Source organism: Esox lucius, chromosome 3 (assembly GCF_011004845.1).
Source record: "Esox lucius isolate fEsoLuc1 chromosome 3, fEsoLuc1.pri, whole genome shotgun sequence".
NCBI lineage: Eukaryota > Metazoa > Chordata > Actinopteri > Esociformes > Esocidae > Esox > Esox lucius.
Window position 1 is genome coordinate 23,118,473 of NC_047571.1, and position 17,697 is coordinate 23,136,169.

At 44.2% G+C, this 17,697-nt stretch overlaps 2 protein-coding genes and 1 long non-coding RNA gene across 8 annotated transcripts in view; 2 read left to right on the forward strand and 1 right to left on the reverse strand.

The window, feature by feature from the left end:
- On the forward strand, positions 1-14,977 carry mpz (myelin protein zero). Of its 5 annotated transcripts, none has more exons than XM_029119146.2 (7): positions 1-198; positions 1,776-1,942; positions 3,544-3,757; positions 7,397-7,526; positions 8,036-8,084; positions 11,328-11,474; positions 12,542-14,977. In XM_029119146.2, exons 1-6 carry the CDS (start codon positions 153-155, stop codon positions 11,415-11,417), a joined length of 696 nt encoding a protein of 231 aa, XP_028974979.1. In that variant the 5' UTR covers positions 1-152; the 3' UTR covers positions 11,418-11,474; positions 12,542-14,977. The 5 variants fall into 5 exon arrangements, with proteins under 5 accessions (XP_028974979.1, XP_028974980.1, XP_028974981.1 ...); XM_029119147.2 differs by having other exon boundaries at positions 13,689-14,977; XM_029119148.2 differs by lacking the exon at positions 11,328-11,474.
- LOC114838826 lies at positions 6,036-17,547 on the reverse strand. 2 transcript variants are annotated; one of them, XR_003781647.2, is made up of 3 exons: positions 17,464-17,547; positions 15,401-15,578; positions 6,036-6,075 (listed from the first exon to the last, which is right to left on the reverse strand). It is a non-coding gene; the product is annotated as an uncharacterized LOC114838826 (long non-coding RNA). The 2 variants fall into 2 exon arrangements; XR_003781646.2 differs by lacking the exon at positions 6,036-6,075 and adding an exon at positions 7,527-7,615.
- The window catches only part of atp1a2a (ATPase Na+/K+ transporting subunit alpha 2a), a 16,488-nt gene continuing 14,413 nt past the window's right edge, over positions 15,623-17,697 (forward strand). Inside the window, exons 1-2 of the mRNA XM_013131762.4 lie at positions 15,623-15,724; positions 17,516-17,593. Coding sequence (XP_012987216.1) covers positions 15,713-15,724; positions 17,516-17,593 — 90 coding nt within the window. The 5' untranslated portion in view covers positions 15,623-15,712. The remainder of the gene's footprint in view (positions 15,725-17,515; positions 17,594-17,697) is intronic.

Below are 17,697 nucleotides of genomic sequence, written 5' to 3' on the forward strand. Positions count from 1 at the left end.
GTTCTGTTGTTGTCCTGTTTTGAAGAAGCCCTCTGTCCTGGCACGCTGCACCCCTCGCTCCTTACATCTCTCCAGCGCTCCGTAGAGGGACTCTTCTGCAGCATCCACTGAGATCTGCAACCTCCCTTTAGGAACCCACAGAGTCAGAAACCATGCTAACCATTTTGGCGCTAGCCTCCATCGTGCTCCTGGGAATAGGTAAAAAATATTTATGTATACATATATATATATCCCTTGCTCCTTCTTTACTCCTTACTCTTCCCTGATTAATCCTAAATGCTTAAAACACTAATTATCGGAATAAATACACTGCTGTAATGCAAAGTGTTTTTTATAAATGGTTAAAAACACCTATTATTATTATTATTATTATGTTAATTCTATTATTAGAATCTATATATCAGCTTCAGAGTTGGCTTCAGAGTTGAACGTGAAAGTCTAAGCTTACTTTTGAATATCATCTTGGGTTAAAGGTTAAAGTTCACCAAGATTCAGTGACCACATTTCAATGGATTGAATTTATGCTGATCTTGTGTACTTTTATATTATTTCTAAAATCATTATACAGGCTTGGTATTTCATTCTCAGCTGTACTTTAAACAAATCCCAGGGCTCACTGCCCCTTGGTTCTGTCATACTGGTACATTCATTTATTAAAGGTTAAGGAAGTAGAAAAAACAGCTGTAGATTGATTGTTGGTTCTTTAAGACATTGTTTCACGAGTGCTATATGATTGTGACCGTTATTGTTTTAACTATACAACATCTTGCAGTTAATCCATGTATTTCCTACAAAAGAGCAAATTCTGGAAGGTTCACACAGTAAGACTGATGGCATCAGTAATAGGACTCACTCCCATTACTGAAGGCTGTGGGTTGGAAGCATTTTCACACCTAGGCAGAAATCTTTTTCCCTTCTTCCTGACTCTTTTGCACCTTTGTCAAAATATAATTAAAAAAACGTCCAAACTTAATCCATTGACGAGTTCTATGCTGGCTGACATCAGTTATTCAAGGACGCTGGAGTTCTGAGCTGCTGTGGGTTTCTGCCTGTGAATATTTGAAATGTGCGTCTTCAGCTGTTTTAACTTGATTTGTGTGTGAGTTGGTATCTCGGGTGAAAATCTTGAATCAGACGGAATACCAAATACCCCAACTCACTTGTGATAATAATTGATGATATCAGTGTTTGCAGATGTCATTACGTTGGTGGTGGTTGTAATGCAATACTAATTGCATTTACGATGGAAGGTGGTACAGGTTAAATGTCCTTTATCAAGGACACAACACCGAGTAACAAGCCATTTTTATTTACTGTATATTCTCAGATTTGTTGTTGTTATGTTTTGAGTTAGGACCAGTTGCATCAAATGCCATTATTACTTATATTGATAGCAAATTGAACCTTGGATAAATAGTAGTTGAGTGTGTGTGTGTGTGTGTTGAATGGATTTCGAAGTGTATACAAAGGGATGGAATGAAAGGCGACAAATTTCTTTGGAATCAAAAGACATTGAAAGTGCTTGATCAACTCCATGCGATCCTCTTGACTGTCTGTTAAATGAAATGGTACATCTGTCAACAATTGTCTGCTATTTATGCATGTGTTCTTCATTCTACTTTATCTTCTTGTCCGTAATAATGTCTTGAGTTATTTTTGTTATTTCTGTGTAAACGAATAGTCATGATGTAAATAAGAAAGTCAGAAGACAAAGTAGTCACATGCCACATTGAGTCCTGATCTTTCTAATTTAACATTGCCCCATTGAACTACAGTGCCCCAGCAGTCGGAGGCCATTGTAATCTACACAGGCTGGGAGCGGCATGCCCTAGTGGGCTCTGACATCCGTCTATCCTGCTCGTTCTTCTCCTGGCGCTGGACCTCCGAGGATGTCACCTTCTCCTGGAGCTACCGGCCCGACGGAGCCAGGGACAGCATCTCTGTACATATATTTCCTCTGTTACTCCATAATTCTCCTCCAGCCTCCTCTGTTACTCCATAATCCTCCGCCAGCCTCCTCTGTTACTCCATAATCCTCTGCCAGCCTCCTCTGTTACTCCATAATCCTTCTCCAGCCTCCTCGTTTACTCCATTATCCTCCTCCAGCCTCCACTGTTACTCACTTATCCTACTCTAGCCTCCTCTCCTAATCCACTCTCTCCTCAAGCTGTCTATGTTCTTCAATTGTCCTCCTCCAGCTTCCTTTTTTATTCCATTATCCTCCCCGTTTCTCCATGATCCACCTCTGTTACTTTATTATCCTCTGTTTCTCGATTTACTTCCTCCTACAACCACTTTTACTCCAATATCCTCCTCAAGCCTATTTTCTTACTCCACTGTCCCTCTCCAACCTCCTCCATTATCCCTGCGTTGTGTCATTATCCCCTTTGTTACTCCTTTGTCTTCCTACAACATTCTCATATACTCCATTATTCTCTTCAGTTACTCCATTACCCTCCTCCATCCTCCTCTGTTACTCTATTACCCTCCACCATCCTCCTCTGTTACTCCATTACCCTCCTCCATCCACCTCTGTTACTCCATTACCCTCCTCCATCCTCCTCTGTTACTCTATTACCCTCCACCATCCACCTCTGTTACTCTATTACCCTCCACCATCCTCCTCTGTTACTCTATTACCCTCCACCATCCTCCTCTGTTACTCCATTACCTTCCTCTATCCTCCTCTGTTACCCCATTACCCTCCACCATCCTCCTCTGTTACTCCATTACCCTCCTCTATCCTCCTCTGTTACTTCATTACCCTCCTCCATCCTCCTCTGTTACTCCATTACCCTCCTCCATCCTCCTCTGTTACTCCATTACCCTCCTCCATCCTCCTCTGTTACTCCATTACCCTCCTCTATCCTCCTCTGTTACTCCATTACCCTCTTCTATCCTCCTCTGTTACTCCATTGTTCTCTTTCAGCCTCCCCTGTAGTGTCCCCAAATGACACCCTATTGCCAAAGTACATGGCTTTTGACCAGGCCATGTAGAGCTCCAAAGGGCCAGGTTGCCACTGGGGACATCTCCTTCTCATTTCCCTATCTCACCCGGTGTTAGCTCTTTCATCTGAGGGCCTCTCACCTTATCTTTCTCATTGTCTCTCTCTCCTCGTTGTCTTGCCCTCCCTGGTCCTCAGTCGCAATCTCCCATTTTTCCCTGTCCCTCTCTCCTACTTTTATCATCTCACTATCCTTCTTTCCTCCCCCATCCACCTCAAGTCTCCCCCCCGTCATCCGTTTGAAACGCTATCACTCCCTTCCCACTCTCTCCCCTTCTTTTATCTCTTCTTTAGATCTGAATAATGAACTTCATTACAACCTCCTCCTTTAAGGCCCTATCTAACAATTCCTTCCTTACTCATCCTGGATGTAGCTTGATCACAGATCTGTTTCAGCTCCCTTGTTGCCTACCTGAGGTTGGCACGATGACTCCATGAGGGGTCGGCAGGAAGGGCTGAGACAGGCTGTCTTCCAGGCTAGTCTAGATGTAAAAGCAGAGACGAGAAACTCCTGTGTTTTGCCTCTTCCATTCTCCAGATCTTCCACTACACTGGTGGAGCACCCTATGTTGACAACAAGGGACCATTCAGGGACAGGCTGGAGTTTGTGGGGAACCCTGCTCGTCGTGACGGATCCATCCTGCTCAAGAACCTGGACTATGGGGACAATGGAACCTTCACCTGTGATGCCAAGAACCCACCTGACATAGTGGGACGTGCCTCCAGTGTCAGACTGCTGGTCTTTGAAAAGGGTGAGCACATCGTTACAGAACACTTATTTTAAGGTCGACTGAGCAGAAAAGCAGAAAGCGCCATATTTACTGTATAACTGATCAATGCACCCAGCAGACCACGTCACCTGAAGCTTAAAAAAAAAATACAATGAATGGCACTGCGGTACCGAAAGTCGCTGCTAGACGCTATAGCAGTATATGACAAGCAGGAGGAACTTATCAGTGCTATCAGTTAACCAACAAATGAACAACTCGGATACGCTTTATAGTTTAGAAAGAGGTGAGAACATCGCTCCTAAGACTTGAACCGTTATGTTACATTATGCTGTTACAGGGTGAGATCTTGGACAAACGTTACAGTATATGAAACTCTTATGGTAGTATGGTTGAGGTACAGCATTAGATTATATCCGTGTTATATGAAACTAGTATATTATGTGTGAGAGGACAGAACTGCAATGTTTTGCAGTGAGACTGTTGTGTTAGTGGTGACGGCCAGGATGCCATTCACCTTGCCACTCCTTGTGGTTCCTCGTCTGGCCCAATATGCCCAACCTTGACCCTCCTGGTCCACACGCTCCTCATGTTTGGCCTGACTGGTACTGTGGCAGACATTAACCAGGGTAAAGAATCACAGAAATATACACCCTACAATGGCAAGCAAACAATAGGTGTTTCTCAATGTCAAGGAAGGATCTTTCGAAGCCACAATTTGAAGGATGCTACGTCATCGACGTCCGTCGAAGGACCGTTCCAATGTCGAGGATCCTCCGAATCCTACCAAGGACTGAGTCCTTCGTTCGGAGAATTTCCCATAGACGGCGAAGGATGCATAAGTGCATCCTTCGCGGCCCCAAATCACCCACAATCCAATGCGCACAGCTTTTGGCAGCTTGTAAAAATAAATTAAATGGCGGAACTAAGCGGGGAGTTGGAGCGGCATCGCTGACGGCGAAATAATAATTTAAATGTAAGTATCTTTAGTGTTTGCCGTACATTTGTTATCACTGTTAATGTGTTAAATCAATGTAAAGCTTAACGCTTTAATGCTGGTACAAATAGCTATCATAATTAGGTAGATATATATAACGTTAGCTAACTGAACCTATCTTTTATCATTAGGCTGTTAGCTAGCTTGCCGTCTTTTTTTACCATTTGTGTTTGTAAAGTTTAATGTCTGGTGGCATTTTCATCTCTTTTTATAAGCCGTTAATGTCACGGCACGTCACGTTAGCAGATATTTTGAAAATGATGTGTTTATCAGTTGTAGCTTCAGGATGGTAGGTAACGCTGCACCTTGTTAACTTCACTAGCAACGTTAAATGAAAGCTAAAATGTATGTGTAGTTTCCCATGTTACAAGTATAATGTTCTGTAACGTTTAGTTATAGCATTCATAACTGTAAACATATTTTTCTTGTGTTTGATCTCTGTTAACAGGGACTTAAGGAACAAACGTAGACTGTCACTGGGGATGGGAAAGCCAAAGACAAGCAGGGAGACATGTTGAATAGATTATTTGCTATATTTGAGATTGACATTCTAAAAATGTTGTCGTGTTGGCCCCTTCAAGCCAGGACCTTCAGCATGCACTTGGACGGTTTGCAGCCGAGTGTGAAGCGGTGGGGATGAAAATCAGTACCTCCAAATCCGAGGCCATGGTCCTCAGTCGGAAAAGGGTGGCTTGCCCACTTCAGGTTGGTGGAGAGTGCCTGCCTCAAGTGGAGGAGTTTAAGTATCTAGGGGTCCTGTTCACAAGTGAGGGAAGGAAGGAACGGGAGATTGACAGACGGATCGGTGCAGCTTCTGCAGTAATGCGGTTGATGTATCGGTCTGTCGTGGTGAAGAAAGAGCTGAGCCGCAAGGCGAAGCTCTCAATTTACCGGTCAATCTACGTTCCTACTCTCACCTATGGTCATGAGCTTTGGGTCATGACCGAAAGGACAAGATCCCGGATACAGGCGGCCGAAATGAGCTTTCTCCGCAGGGTGGCTGGGCGATCCCTTAGAGACAGGGTGAGAAGCTCGATCACCCGGGAGGAGCTCAGAGTAGAGCCACTGCTCCTCCACATCGAGAGGGGTCAGCTGAGGTGGCTTGGGCATCTGTTTCGGATGCCTCCGGAACGCCTTCCTGGGAGGGTGTTCCGGTCCCGTCCCACCGGGAGGAGACCCCGGGGAAGACCTAGGACACGCTGGAGGGACTATGTCTCCCGGCTGGCCTGGGAACGCCTCGGTGTCCCCCCGGAAGAGCTGGGGAGAGGGAAGTCTGGGCATCCCTGCTTAGACTGCTGCCCCCGCGACCCGGCCCCGGATAAGCGGAAGAAGATGGATGGACATTCTAAAAATAAATGCATTAAATTAACTGGTTTGTCTGTGTAATAATTTTTTTGGGTGTGTATATTATATAAACTGTTGTTCAATGTGTATTTTTCCATCAAATTGTGATCTCCACTTGTAGCTGAATAATTATTAAGATTGTACCTGTTTTAAGAACTTGTTAGGTATACAAGCTCTAAAAAGACATTAACGAAACATATCTTTATTATAACATTTATTAAAACATGACTATTAGCTGTACACAAGTATATTTAACAGAAAGCGGCGATCAGACTCAGCTGCCGATGACGGGGATGCTTCCAGACTGTAGACAGAAGGAGAAAGCTTTAGGTTGGTCTAATTATCCAACCTGTTCTGGTAAGATAACAATTGTATAAAGTATATTTACACATGCTGTAACATAATGGTACTTTCTTCATCATGGTCTTATCTGACAACTGCTGACCATTTGACACACTTACACCTACCTTTACTGTGTTAGTGGGTGTTTATCAATGGTGTCATTATGACTTTTCCTATGTTGGTTGTAGCTTGTGCGTTTACAGTACTATTTAACCTTTCTCACTTGCAGTTTACTGCTTATACTGCATGTGGCAAGCTTTATTAGCAGGTAGCGTTTACCTTGTTGTTCATGTTTTGCACCTCATTTGTCTGAAAGCTAGAAGCTACTGGACAATGAGCTAATGTTACATACATCCAGTAAACTACAAGCTAATGTAAACGGTTAGCTACTGAAAGCTTAATGTAATTAAGATTAATTAATGCAATTCTCCTTACCGGTAAGTGTTATGAAAACTACAAACATTAACTCCCACGAGGGTTTACTTTATTGACATGAAATTAATAACACAAAACGACCATTGCTTATATTATAGCTTATTAGTGTCGGTAACGTTACCTACCTTCGCACGTTGCGGGCAAAGTTGTCGACAGAGTATTCTCCTCCTGCAAGCAGACTGAAGCTGATTCACTTCCTCCATCGCAACAAAAAATTGAACAGCACCGTTTACAGTTCCAACTCGATTTCGTCCAGTGTTTTGAAATGTAGCGCGGAAAAGAAGGCGAAACATTTTCAATGACGAAAGCACGCAATGACGTGCACTTGCTAGCCTGTTCCATTGTACGTGTTCTTCGAATGCCAATGCTAGCCTGTCCTAGCCTCTGAAAGATCCTTCCTTGGAAGGACTAGTCCTACCAAGGAAGGATCCTTGACATTGAGAAACAGCTAGTTAGTGCTGCTCTGGCTTTTTTTTTTTTTAAAGTACTTTCTCTGCATTCTCTTTGAATGTACTCCATTACTCACCCCCCCCCCCCCCCCCCAGTTCCCATCCAGGCTGGTGTCATCACAGGAGCCATCATCGGTGCTGTACTGGGTCTCCTGGTGCTCATCGTGGTCATCTACTACCTTATGAGATTCCTGGTGGCACGCAGAGTCTTCAACCTCAGTGTCAGGTCAGTGCCCCCGTGTCTGGGCCTGGTCCCGAAGCCTGAGCCCATCCCCGGCCTGGAAACCTGCATGGCTTAGCTGGCACCGGGTGGCACTGCGTTTAGGAGACGAAATGCAGATAGGTAGATTTCGGTAGACAGACATAGCTAGTTGTAAGTATATTTTTCTCATGTTGCTGAACTAACAGAGAGACGGCATGGCAGTGAGGGGGGGGGGGGGTTGGTCTGGGTGGAGGTTGTGTGCAGGCAGCGACGTTACCGCTACACCATCCAAGCGGCAGGTGTCACAAGCCTGGCCGCTAATCAAGTTTGTCAGTCTGTGACCATGACAAAAAGAGCGACTAGAGCAGACTGGTGAGTGCAGGGCATGGCGTCGTGTGGTTGTAGATGTGCGTCTGTAAACTCTGTTCGCCCGCCGCAGAGACAGCGCTGCCCGGGCGGCGGTAGCCTTTCCTTTGACCGCTGGAGGCTGAGGCGTGACGTCCACCTGACATTGTCTCTCTTGTTTCCTCCAGCAAACATGGAAGGAAAGGGAAGGGGAAAGAGGGATCCCAGCAAAGACAGGCAAGTCCTCTCGACGTCGGCTCACTCACAACTACACAACGACAGCAGCTCACTGCTACCGCACACAAGCACCGTACAACACAAGTCATGTAAGGGAATCCCACATCACATGACAGCTCACGCCATGACAAGCGGGTGAAAATTGACACAACTACAGCACTGTCAGTTCATCTTATGAAACATGTGATGTTTATAAACTGACGTAGACCAAGCATTACATGACAGTTCATATTATAACTGCTGGTTCATAAACTGTCCCAACTGCGCTCATATATGACAGCTCATATTACAACTAGTTGCGTATAAACAGCCCATGCACCTGCATATTTCTGTACAATGCTGTTACTTAGAATACCACAGCGCAAAAAAACTCTTCAATCCGAATCAACATCAAAGGAATGGATTATTGCAAGCACATTTAATAGCCCTCTCCTGCTAGTGTGTGTAACAGTCATCAGTGTTGGAATGCTTTAAAGCCACAGTCAGCTACCCAAACAACGTGAGCTTAAGCACTGCCCCTCCCCCTGTCTTCCAACCTTCCTCTGTTCATTTTAGCACCTCCTTAGGGCCAGACAAACGCTGCACAATAGCTACACAGCCTTAAGCCTAGAGGCAAAATCACAATGCCAGCCGCCACCACTGGGAGAGGGCTGCATGTGTTGTAATTCAATTCCCTTTGAATGGGACTGATTTGCTTTCAGTGGGAGAGAACGGAGAGAAAGAGAGGGACCTACTGACTTCCTGTGAGTCAAATTATAATCACAGGCCCCATTATTTGCTCACAGTCATCTCAAATTACACAAGAGTCACAGTCACTAAGTCCTATTATGATAAGTACCTGTGGGTGGAAGGCTCTGTCTGCTTGTGAAATGCCACCCCAGCTGTATTACCTTAGGGACCATCGCGCTATTTCAGATGCAGACATAAGTAGTTTAACTAACGTTCCTTTTTCCTTTTTTGGTATTACCGGCAGTTTCTTGGTGTTGACATCTGAACGTTATGTGAATGTTTTCATGCTTTGCCTCTCTACAAGAGAGAATTTGGTGTGTAGTTCATTTCTCACAGCATTGTTCAGGACTGTACAATCAGGTACACAGCTGCTGGATCTACGGCAACAACAGAGTCAGAGGCTTGCAGCTTGGGCTCTGTTCAGTGTCAGAGGTCAGAGGTTACGATCAGGGTTTGTTTCTGTCTACCTCAGCATCAGAGTGCACACTCATTTTTATGCTTCCACAGCTCCCTCCATAAGTCCCAAATTGCATCCTATTCCCTATGTAAAGTGCACTACCACTTTTTACCAGGGTTCTTTGGCTGCATTCCGAAAAATCCTGGTGAAAAGCAACGCACTGAATAGGGAGTGGAGTGGTGTTTGGGATGCACATACTGTCACATGACTGACTGTCAGGCTGCAGTCAAGCAGCACACGGTGCCCGGAGGTTGTGTGTATACATTAATAATAGAAATCACTGCCAAAGGGACAGTTGCTGACTTTATAACAATATTGTCTTCTACACGTACAGTCTCACCATGAGCAGTTAATTTCATAGTGTGAAGCAAAACAAGCTTTGAAAACAGCCTTCTTTGAAAACAGCCTTCTCCTCAGTATGACTCCTGTCATTTAAAGGGGAAGTTCACCTATTTTTATGTCTGGCTTTACTTGACCCCTCACAAACTATTTTTTTTCCTCTCCAAATATACACAAAATAAAATATTTAAGAGTCAAAAAATTACCCAAGTGTACAAATGAACATTCCCTTTAGATAACAGTGTATAAACATGTTTACAGTGTTTTAAAATACAATTACAGTGTATACTTATTACATTCATGAAATGTGCCGTTTCATCAAAGATCCTCCATATGGGTCCTAAATGATTATTCCCTTAACAGTGCAGCGCATGTATTAAAAGTAGTGTACTATGATGGGAATAAAGGTTCCATTTGGGATGTAATCAATGGGATCCTTGCAAGAGTTATTCGTGCAAGCCCGGAAAATAATTTGTATGCAGTACATACAAGAATGTTACAGAATGTGTGGAGTCAGCATAGCGCCTGATAAGTCCTGTTTGATGAAATGACATGATTTATAAGTGTAATTAGCCCCTGTATGAATACCCTTTTCATGTACCAAATGGCGCCCTACTTCCCATACGGTGGACACACTCTGACCATGTGAAGTGCTCTACAGGTCAAAAGCACTGCACAATGTTGGGAAAAGGATGCTATTCTGGGAAGTGGTATCTGTCTATTGTCCCTGTAGCCACAGCCATTTTCCTTCAACCTTTAACCTTTCCCATAGCCGCCCAGAGCCTGCCGGCCTGTATTACCGTTTGTTTTCCAGTAATGACGTTAGATTGCTTTGCCCTTTCCTTTTTTTTTACTAACTCGGAGGCGACATTTCTCCGCTGCATGTTTCCCTGCAGCCTGCGGAGGCATCCCAAATGGGTACCCTAGTCCCCATACCGTAGGTCAGTAGGATTCTGGTACCAAGTGCACTTCAGGGGAATAGGGCGCAATTCGGGACCTAACCTGTGCCCTATTCCCGGAGGTTCATTTTACACTAATGTTCCACCTTTAAATAGCCTGCACCACATCTTTAGCTCCAGTAATGTGTTGCCATTGTCATGCGTAATTCTCTACTGCAGATGAGTGTGAACGGATGCCTGGGTGACTGGTGCGTGTCTGTGTGTTGACTGGTAAAAGTGACTCACAGCTGAATTTAAGACACACGCTGTGTTGGACGGAGACAAGCGGAGAGGCAGCCTTGTGTCTGATGTGACTGCAGCAGACATTTCACTCTGTCCCTAACTCACGGATGTTCTGTGACCCCTGCAGCTCTGGAGACCCCCCCCCGTCACTCTCCTCCCCCTCACCTCCTAAATATCACTCTCTTTTTCTCCTAAACGGACCCCTGTCTCTCTCTCTCCCCTAATGAAAAGCCTTCCTCCCTTCTTCAATCCACCTGTTTCCTGATTTATTTTTAACATCCATTCCCCCGATCTACGCAATCCCCCCCCCCCCCCCGTACTGACTATTACTTCCCCCCTCACTCTATTTTCTCTCTCTTTCCCCCCTCCCCGTTTCTCTGTATCTCTCTCCCCTCTCTCTTTCCTCCCCCTCTCTCCCTCCTCTCCTCCCCGGTCCCTCCTCCTCTCCTCCCAAAGTGACTCCTCTCCTCCCCGGTCCCTCCTCCTCTCCTCCTGAAGTGACTCCTGTCCTCCCCTGTTCCCTCCTCCTCTCCACAGGTCCCAGCTCTCTCCATCGGGGACCCATCCAAGCTGAAGGCCGCTGCCTCAGAAAAGAAGAAACAGGAGTCGCGCAAGGATAAGAAATAGGATACGGCGAGCAGAGAGCTAGAGCCCCAACCCAGCGCCCACACAGCCCAGCCCAAAGTATTGAGACAGTCAGAGAGAGCAGGAACAGGGGGAGGGGACTCACCCAAGGGGGCTGGGAGGGTACTGATGACCATTGAGCTGGAGCTCACCAAGGGGGACAAAGAGGGAGAGGGGAAAGGGAGTGGGTCTGCCAAATCAGCCAGTTTCCAGCCCCTGTCCCAACTTGCCAAAAAACTTTTCCGGAAATAAAAGCGAACAGACAGGGGTGTAAACATTGGACAAGAGAGTTCAAATTCTACTGGAGCAGGAGGTCGAGGAGGACCTTAATAAGGATGCCCTAAAAACCATCACGCTGTGTCCCAAATTTCACCCCATTCCTAGTGGACCTCTTTAAAGAACAAAGTTGAGCTGTGCCCTAAATAAGAAATAGGGCGTCATTCTGGAGGCAGCCAGAGTCTGTCTAGTGCCGTATTTCATGAGATCCAAGCCTGTACAATTCAAATTAAATTCATCCTGATCTTGATGCCACATTAGGTGAACACTAGTAGACAAAATAGTGGTACTAAAATATAATAACTCCATCAATGGAAGTATAACACTCCAACTTGCCCTGTTAGGTCTTGAAACGTGCTTTTTCAACCAAATCAAATGCCATCTGACTGCTGGTTTGAGAACAAAATCTTTAAAGCTACTCCCAAGCTTTCCTTTCATTCTGACATCTTAGATGTGATGCAAGGCAGTATTTCTCACGTCTACTGGAAACTCACCACAGATTCCTAGCTGCAGGGACAACCCAATATGTTATTTTTGACTGTATTCCAAGTAGCTCACTATTGCCAGCCATAGTGCACTACTATGACCAGGGTCTACTGTTAGGAATAGGTTGCCATTTGGGACACAACCTTTTAGATGTCTGTCTGACTTCCATCCTCACACTGACTGACGGTAGCTCTCTCTTTTCTCTCCTTTTCTCTCTGTCGATCGGAGCGCTTATTCAGACTCTTTATTCAAACTGTACAAGTGTCTCTTAAAACTTTTAATGCTAACTGTTTCACATCCTTTCTTTCCTATTTCTGTCACTCCCTCTATCTCTCTCATTTCTTCTCTCCCTGTCTCTCCAATAGATTTTCTGAACGTATTTCTCAAGCCTTCACTTCACCTGACTGCTCCCGCTTCCATTGACCACACCCTATGAGACCACTGTCTTTTAGACCGCACACAGTTTCCCTTTGTCTTAAGTCCTGTTAGATTTTGTGCTACTAAGCTGAGCAAGAGTAGTCCCAGGATACCAACCTCAGTCTCTGTTAAATGAGACCAGGAATGGCACGCCTCTAATTTCTCCAGGTAGCATCCAACAGTGAGAGCCATGCAGTGTAACATCTGGACTCACCAGACGAATGTACAGACAAACAAATAACTACAAGATGAAATAGTTTCTGGAACTTCTAATGTTTCCTGCTGATGATGTCTTTGAGTGGCTCTAACAGATCAGAGCATCCTGCCCTGCACAAGTCAGGAGAATTCCAGAAATGTGATTCCAAGCTCTTAGCTTGTGTAAACAGGTTCAAACCAAATAACCGGGTGATTCAATCCCTTCACATTTGAGCTAATGGACGTGTTAGTGCTTGGCTGTGCTGAGCTGCCTGGCAGTCATTGCACACCAGAGGTTATTCCTGGCTCAATAAGGCATTCAGCAGATATAGACTGTTACAATCCAAATGTAAAGCAGAAAAAGCCCTGTTTGCCATTCTCTGAGGGTAAGCCCCAAATGACTCCCTGTTCTCTATGTAGTGCCCTACTTCAGACCGGGGTCTATTGGGCTCTGGCCAAACGTTGTGCACTATGCAGGGAATCGGGTATGTGTGACTGAGTCCTCTAAATGACGTCACACTGACATACCCAGGCACCCGCAGCAAAGTGATGCATCTTTCTACTCTTCCGGGTTATTTTGATCCTGTGCACGTTTCTTTCCTCTCTCAAATAATTATTAACTGTATCTCTCTTTCCCACACACACACACACACGCACACGCACACACAGTCTGTTTTCCTCTTTGTCTCTGTTATTGTGGTCCCTCTGTCCTTCAGTGACACTAAGCTCTGTTCCCTCATTGACTAGCCAATCCACTCTACACTTTATATTCTATCCTTAAGCCTCTTCTTTATAGTTCAATCAAACAAAGCCAGGCCCCCCGCTCAAACAAACTTCATTTCTCTTTCTTTCTTTCTCCTCCTTTTCTTCCTCCTCCTCCTATCTTTTTTTCAAACTCAGTGATGGACACCTTACTCCTCCACCCCCCTGAACACCAACGTCCCACTCAGTCACCCACCAATGCCACCCCTCCACCCCTGCCCGTTTGTTCACCCACCATTTCTCCTGGTTGGAATGCCACGTCGCTTCCTTCTGCCCCCCTATTGGCCACAGATGGATTCTGGGCAGAATCGTCCATCCTATTAGTTCTCGTTGAAGACGTTAATCTAGCTATAGCTCTCTGCCGGTCACCAAGGTGCGTGTTTCATGTGTGTCTGAGTGTTTTATCAGACTGTTATGTCAAACGAAAGCTGATAAAACCACTGCACATGTATGTCAACCTAAGAAATAGCTTGTAATGAGATGAGATGACGTTTTACTGTTTCCGTGTACACAGAAACACGTTTTTGTTTTCTGAGGCAGGAATGTGAGAATGTCTTATTACATTTGATCACATTTCTGCCCCTGTGTATGGAGGGGGATCTGTGTGGCTGTTTTATTTGGTGCATATTTTCCAAAACTGGAAAATAAATTGTTTTTTTTATGTAAGGTGCTTGCAAGCTGAGGCTAGAGGAGGCACTCACACAGCAAGAGAGATGACGAGGAGGATAAGGAAGGTTAACTTCAGATGTTGCCAGTGGTAACGTGATTGGAAAAAAGAACAGGTTTTTTCGCTGGGAATAATATACTTTGGAAAGAGAGAGTGAGGGACTTATCTTGTGTATTAAGCCAAGCCAAAGTCTATATGTATCGCTGACGATATGGCCTCATCTCTCACTAAAGCTCTCTTTTTCAAGGTCCTTACCCTGAGCTTCTGACTGAATGCTTGATAGGCTGTGCAAGGGCGGTTTGTGTAGTGTTGAATGTGCTCTTTTAACTGTGCTCATGAGGAGTGTGTTAAAACCACACCGCGGTTCATTAAGCCAATAGGAAATAGATATTTCTGATCACCTCATTGCTGTTTAACCAACTATCCTTCGTAAGATGGGATTAGTATGAATGTTTCTTTCAGTCCTTTTTCAGTACAGCCACACAGACTCCTGACAGGGAACAGACTCATTAAAATGTCTTCACAATACAGTGTTGTATGTATTGTATCCGTTTTGGTTGTTAGATAACATTTCCTTTCTTTGAAATATCAAGCTTCTTACATTTTTACAGTTTAATTTAATGCTTATAATTAAAGTGCACTAATAATATACATTTGACTGTTATATAAAATGTGTTGTAAAGGGAAGGTAAATAATTAAAGCATCCAACGCATCTCAGTTATGTGAAAGGAGAATAAAATAAAGCCAAATAAGAATGTCTACCACTCTCCATGTCTGTTTGATTCTAGTGATGTACTTTTTGATGAAAGTAATGTCTTTTGTGGTCAGTGCATGGTTTGTTTCATTCTAATTGATCAGCGTAAAATAGGGTGGTTTATTAAGGCAATACTCTGTAATGGGTGGCCCTCTTCACACAAGTAATTAGAATAAATTAAATAAGAAAAGTAGCAAATGTCCTCAAGCAGCAAGTAAAGAGATAAAAAACCTCTTGGATTATATAAACTTAACTGTGCTTCAGATCCGACTTTAATGATGCTATCCCACTTTTGGCAATAATTGTCTCTTCACAAGGTTGCTAGGTGTTGAATAAAGGTTACCATATTTCCAAACCTGTACCATGTTCTCACTGAAAAGAAAAATAATACGTCTTAGTATATCTGAGGTTAGAGATGCTGTACTTACTGTTGCTATTGTTTCCGGTATTGTGTTTGGTAGATGTTGAGTGGCTAGTCTGTAGCAGGGCTCCATGGGGGCTGTTCCTCACGAGGGGGGGGGGGGGGGTGGATAGCAGCAGGTGCAGGTACCACTGCAAAGCCCCCTCTGTATACCAGGGGGCTGGGCTATGGGGGTTCAGGTTTCCCTGAAAGGGGGAAAGAGGAGTGTCGGGTGAGTGTCTGTCCTGGTCCCAAAATAAGCCACCAGTGTCTTTTGCATGTGTTTGGGATCAGGACTTCTGTCTCTCAGGAGGTCTGTCCTTCGCACTTCACCACTAACATGGCGAAAGGGGTAAGTTTCCTCAATTCTGTATTCACATACATTTGTTTGTCCTAGCCTTTATACTAGATTTAACAACAATTAATTTTAAGTCAGAAAGTACAATGACAATATGTTTTCATAAAAAGAAGCATTGAGGAATATTTGGGACATGGTATTTTTGTTGTGATTTGATGTAATTGACTGAGTTGAAAATAAATTTAGTCCAACCCAACCCCCCCCCCCCTTCCCAAACACGCACACACAAACACAGAGGGGGGGGGAGAGAGAGAGAGAGAGAGTATGTCGTATGAGAATGAATATGGTTAAGTTGGGCCTGGATCAACTTCTGTAACACCTACACTTGTCTAAGAGTAAAATACTTCCAATTCATATCCTTCATTTCTTATTGAAATGTCTATCGACTCATTAAAAAATGTTATTTGTAGAACTTGTTCAATTCAAGCTGACTTTCGTTTTTAGCAGGTGTTGCTGATAATCTCTTATATCATAGAGAAAAGGAAATTGCTATGTCAGCCACATTTCCTGCACTCCACTGGCTCTACTCTCAAAAAAACAATTCTTGATTGCTTTTTCAATTTGTCACTCTCACACATTCGTTCTTTCCCGGTCAGTCGTTCTTTCGCCTGTTCACACGTGCTGCCGGGAAAGGAAGAGTGACAGCAGCAGATGATTTCCATGATGCTGCATTCTTCTCCTGCTGGAGAAAAAACATGACACAGCCCAGCATTTTGTAGCTTGTCAGTCTGGTCTGTCCAGAAGGCTAAATCTCAGGCTCTGACTCAGGCTCAATCTCAGTCTCTGTCTCAGGCTCTATCTCAGGCTCTGTCTCAGGCTTTATGTCAGGCTCTGTCTCAGGCTTTATGTCAGGCTCTGTCTCAGGCTTTAAGTCATGCTCTGTCTCAGGCTCTATCTCAGGCCATCAGTGCCTCAGGAGGACCTGGCTGGTTGAAATTAGGATCACTGAACGGATCCATTAGCTAAGTTTGTCTGTTGTGTTACCAAGTTGAATCTAAGTCCTACAAAGCCTGTGGCACTCCAGAAAGAGTGTTGCCCTGGTCTCGTGTTTCTGACCTCACCCATTTTTGTATTTCCCAACTTGCACTGCAGTTAGATTATTATTGTTTATTTATTATGTATTGTTTTGTATTGATTGATACAGTAATCTTATACTGCCCAAAGTCTTTTTTTGTATCCTAATCCAATCTATTAGTTAGATTAGGATAGAACCCCATACCAAAATTGTTGTTCCGGATCACATTAGGTGGAATAGATGGTCTTATACTCTAGAACATATTAGTCTTTATATGAATAAAACATTTAATTGATATCCCTACTTTAGCAGGAATACAATACCAACTAAAGGTCACTTTAAAACCTAATGTGTAACTTGTTGCTCATTTTCTAAGAGAACAGCATATGCTGGTATGTTGGTTATTTGCTAATGCTTGTCACTAGTGTCCAAAACGCAGCAAAGGCTGGTCACCTGGGAAAATATAACAAAGTCTGTACACCAGAGAAAATACAATGAAGGCTGGTCACCAGAGAAAACACAACAAAAGCTGCTCACCATTCTATGCTGGTCTGTGCTATTTCTTTCAGCCGGACTTGGGTGAGGGCTAAACAATACACAATGACACTTTCCCTCGCCATATAATATAAACATGGAAACACTTCTACCGGATTCATAAAACGAATTCTATGTGATGTCAACAGGATTAAATCATTCTAAACATGTATACTTCCCCTACCTCTCTCTGTGCCGAGTTATATGTCTGATCTGTTCATGTCCTTGTTCCTCAGAGCGGAGCTGAAAATGGAGCAGGAAAGAAGAACAGAAAAGAGAGGGATCTGGATGAGCTGAAGAAGGAGGTGTCCATGGTGAGAGGCTGTCACAGGGCCAGGGCTGGCTCCCCTAAAGGCACCCTGTTGGCTATGCTAATCGGTAGTAACGACCGTACAACCCTGGGTGCCAATGTTATGAT

Coding starts and splice junctions, on each gene's coding strand:
- mpz (XM_029119146.2), top strand. CDS start 153: ATGCTAACCATTTTGGCGCTAGCCTCCATCGTGCTCCTGGGAATAG. Junction 199..1,775: donor CATCGTGCTCCTGGGAATAG/GTAAAAAATATT, acceptor ATTGAACTACAG/TGCCCCAGCAGTCGGAGGCC. Junction 1,943..3,543: donor GAGCCAGGGACAGCATCTCT/GTACATATATTT, acceptor TCCATTCTCCAG/ATCTTCCACTACACTGGTGG.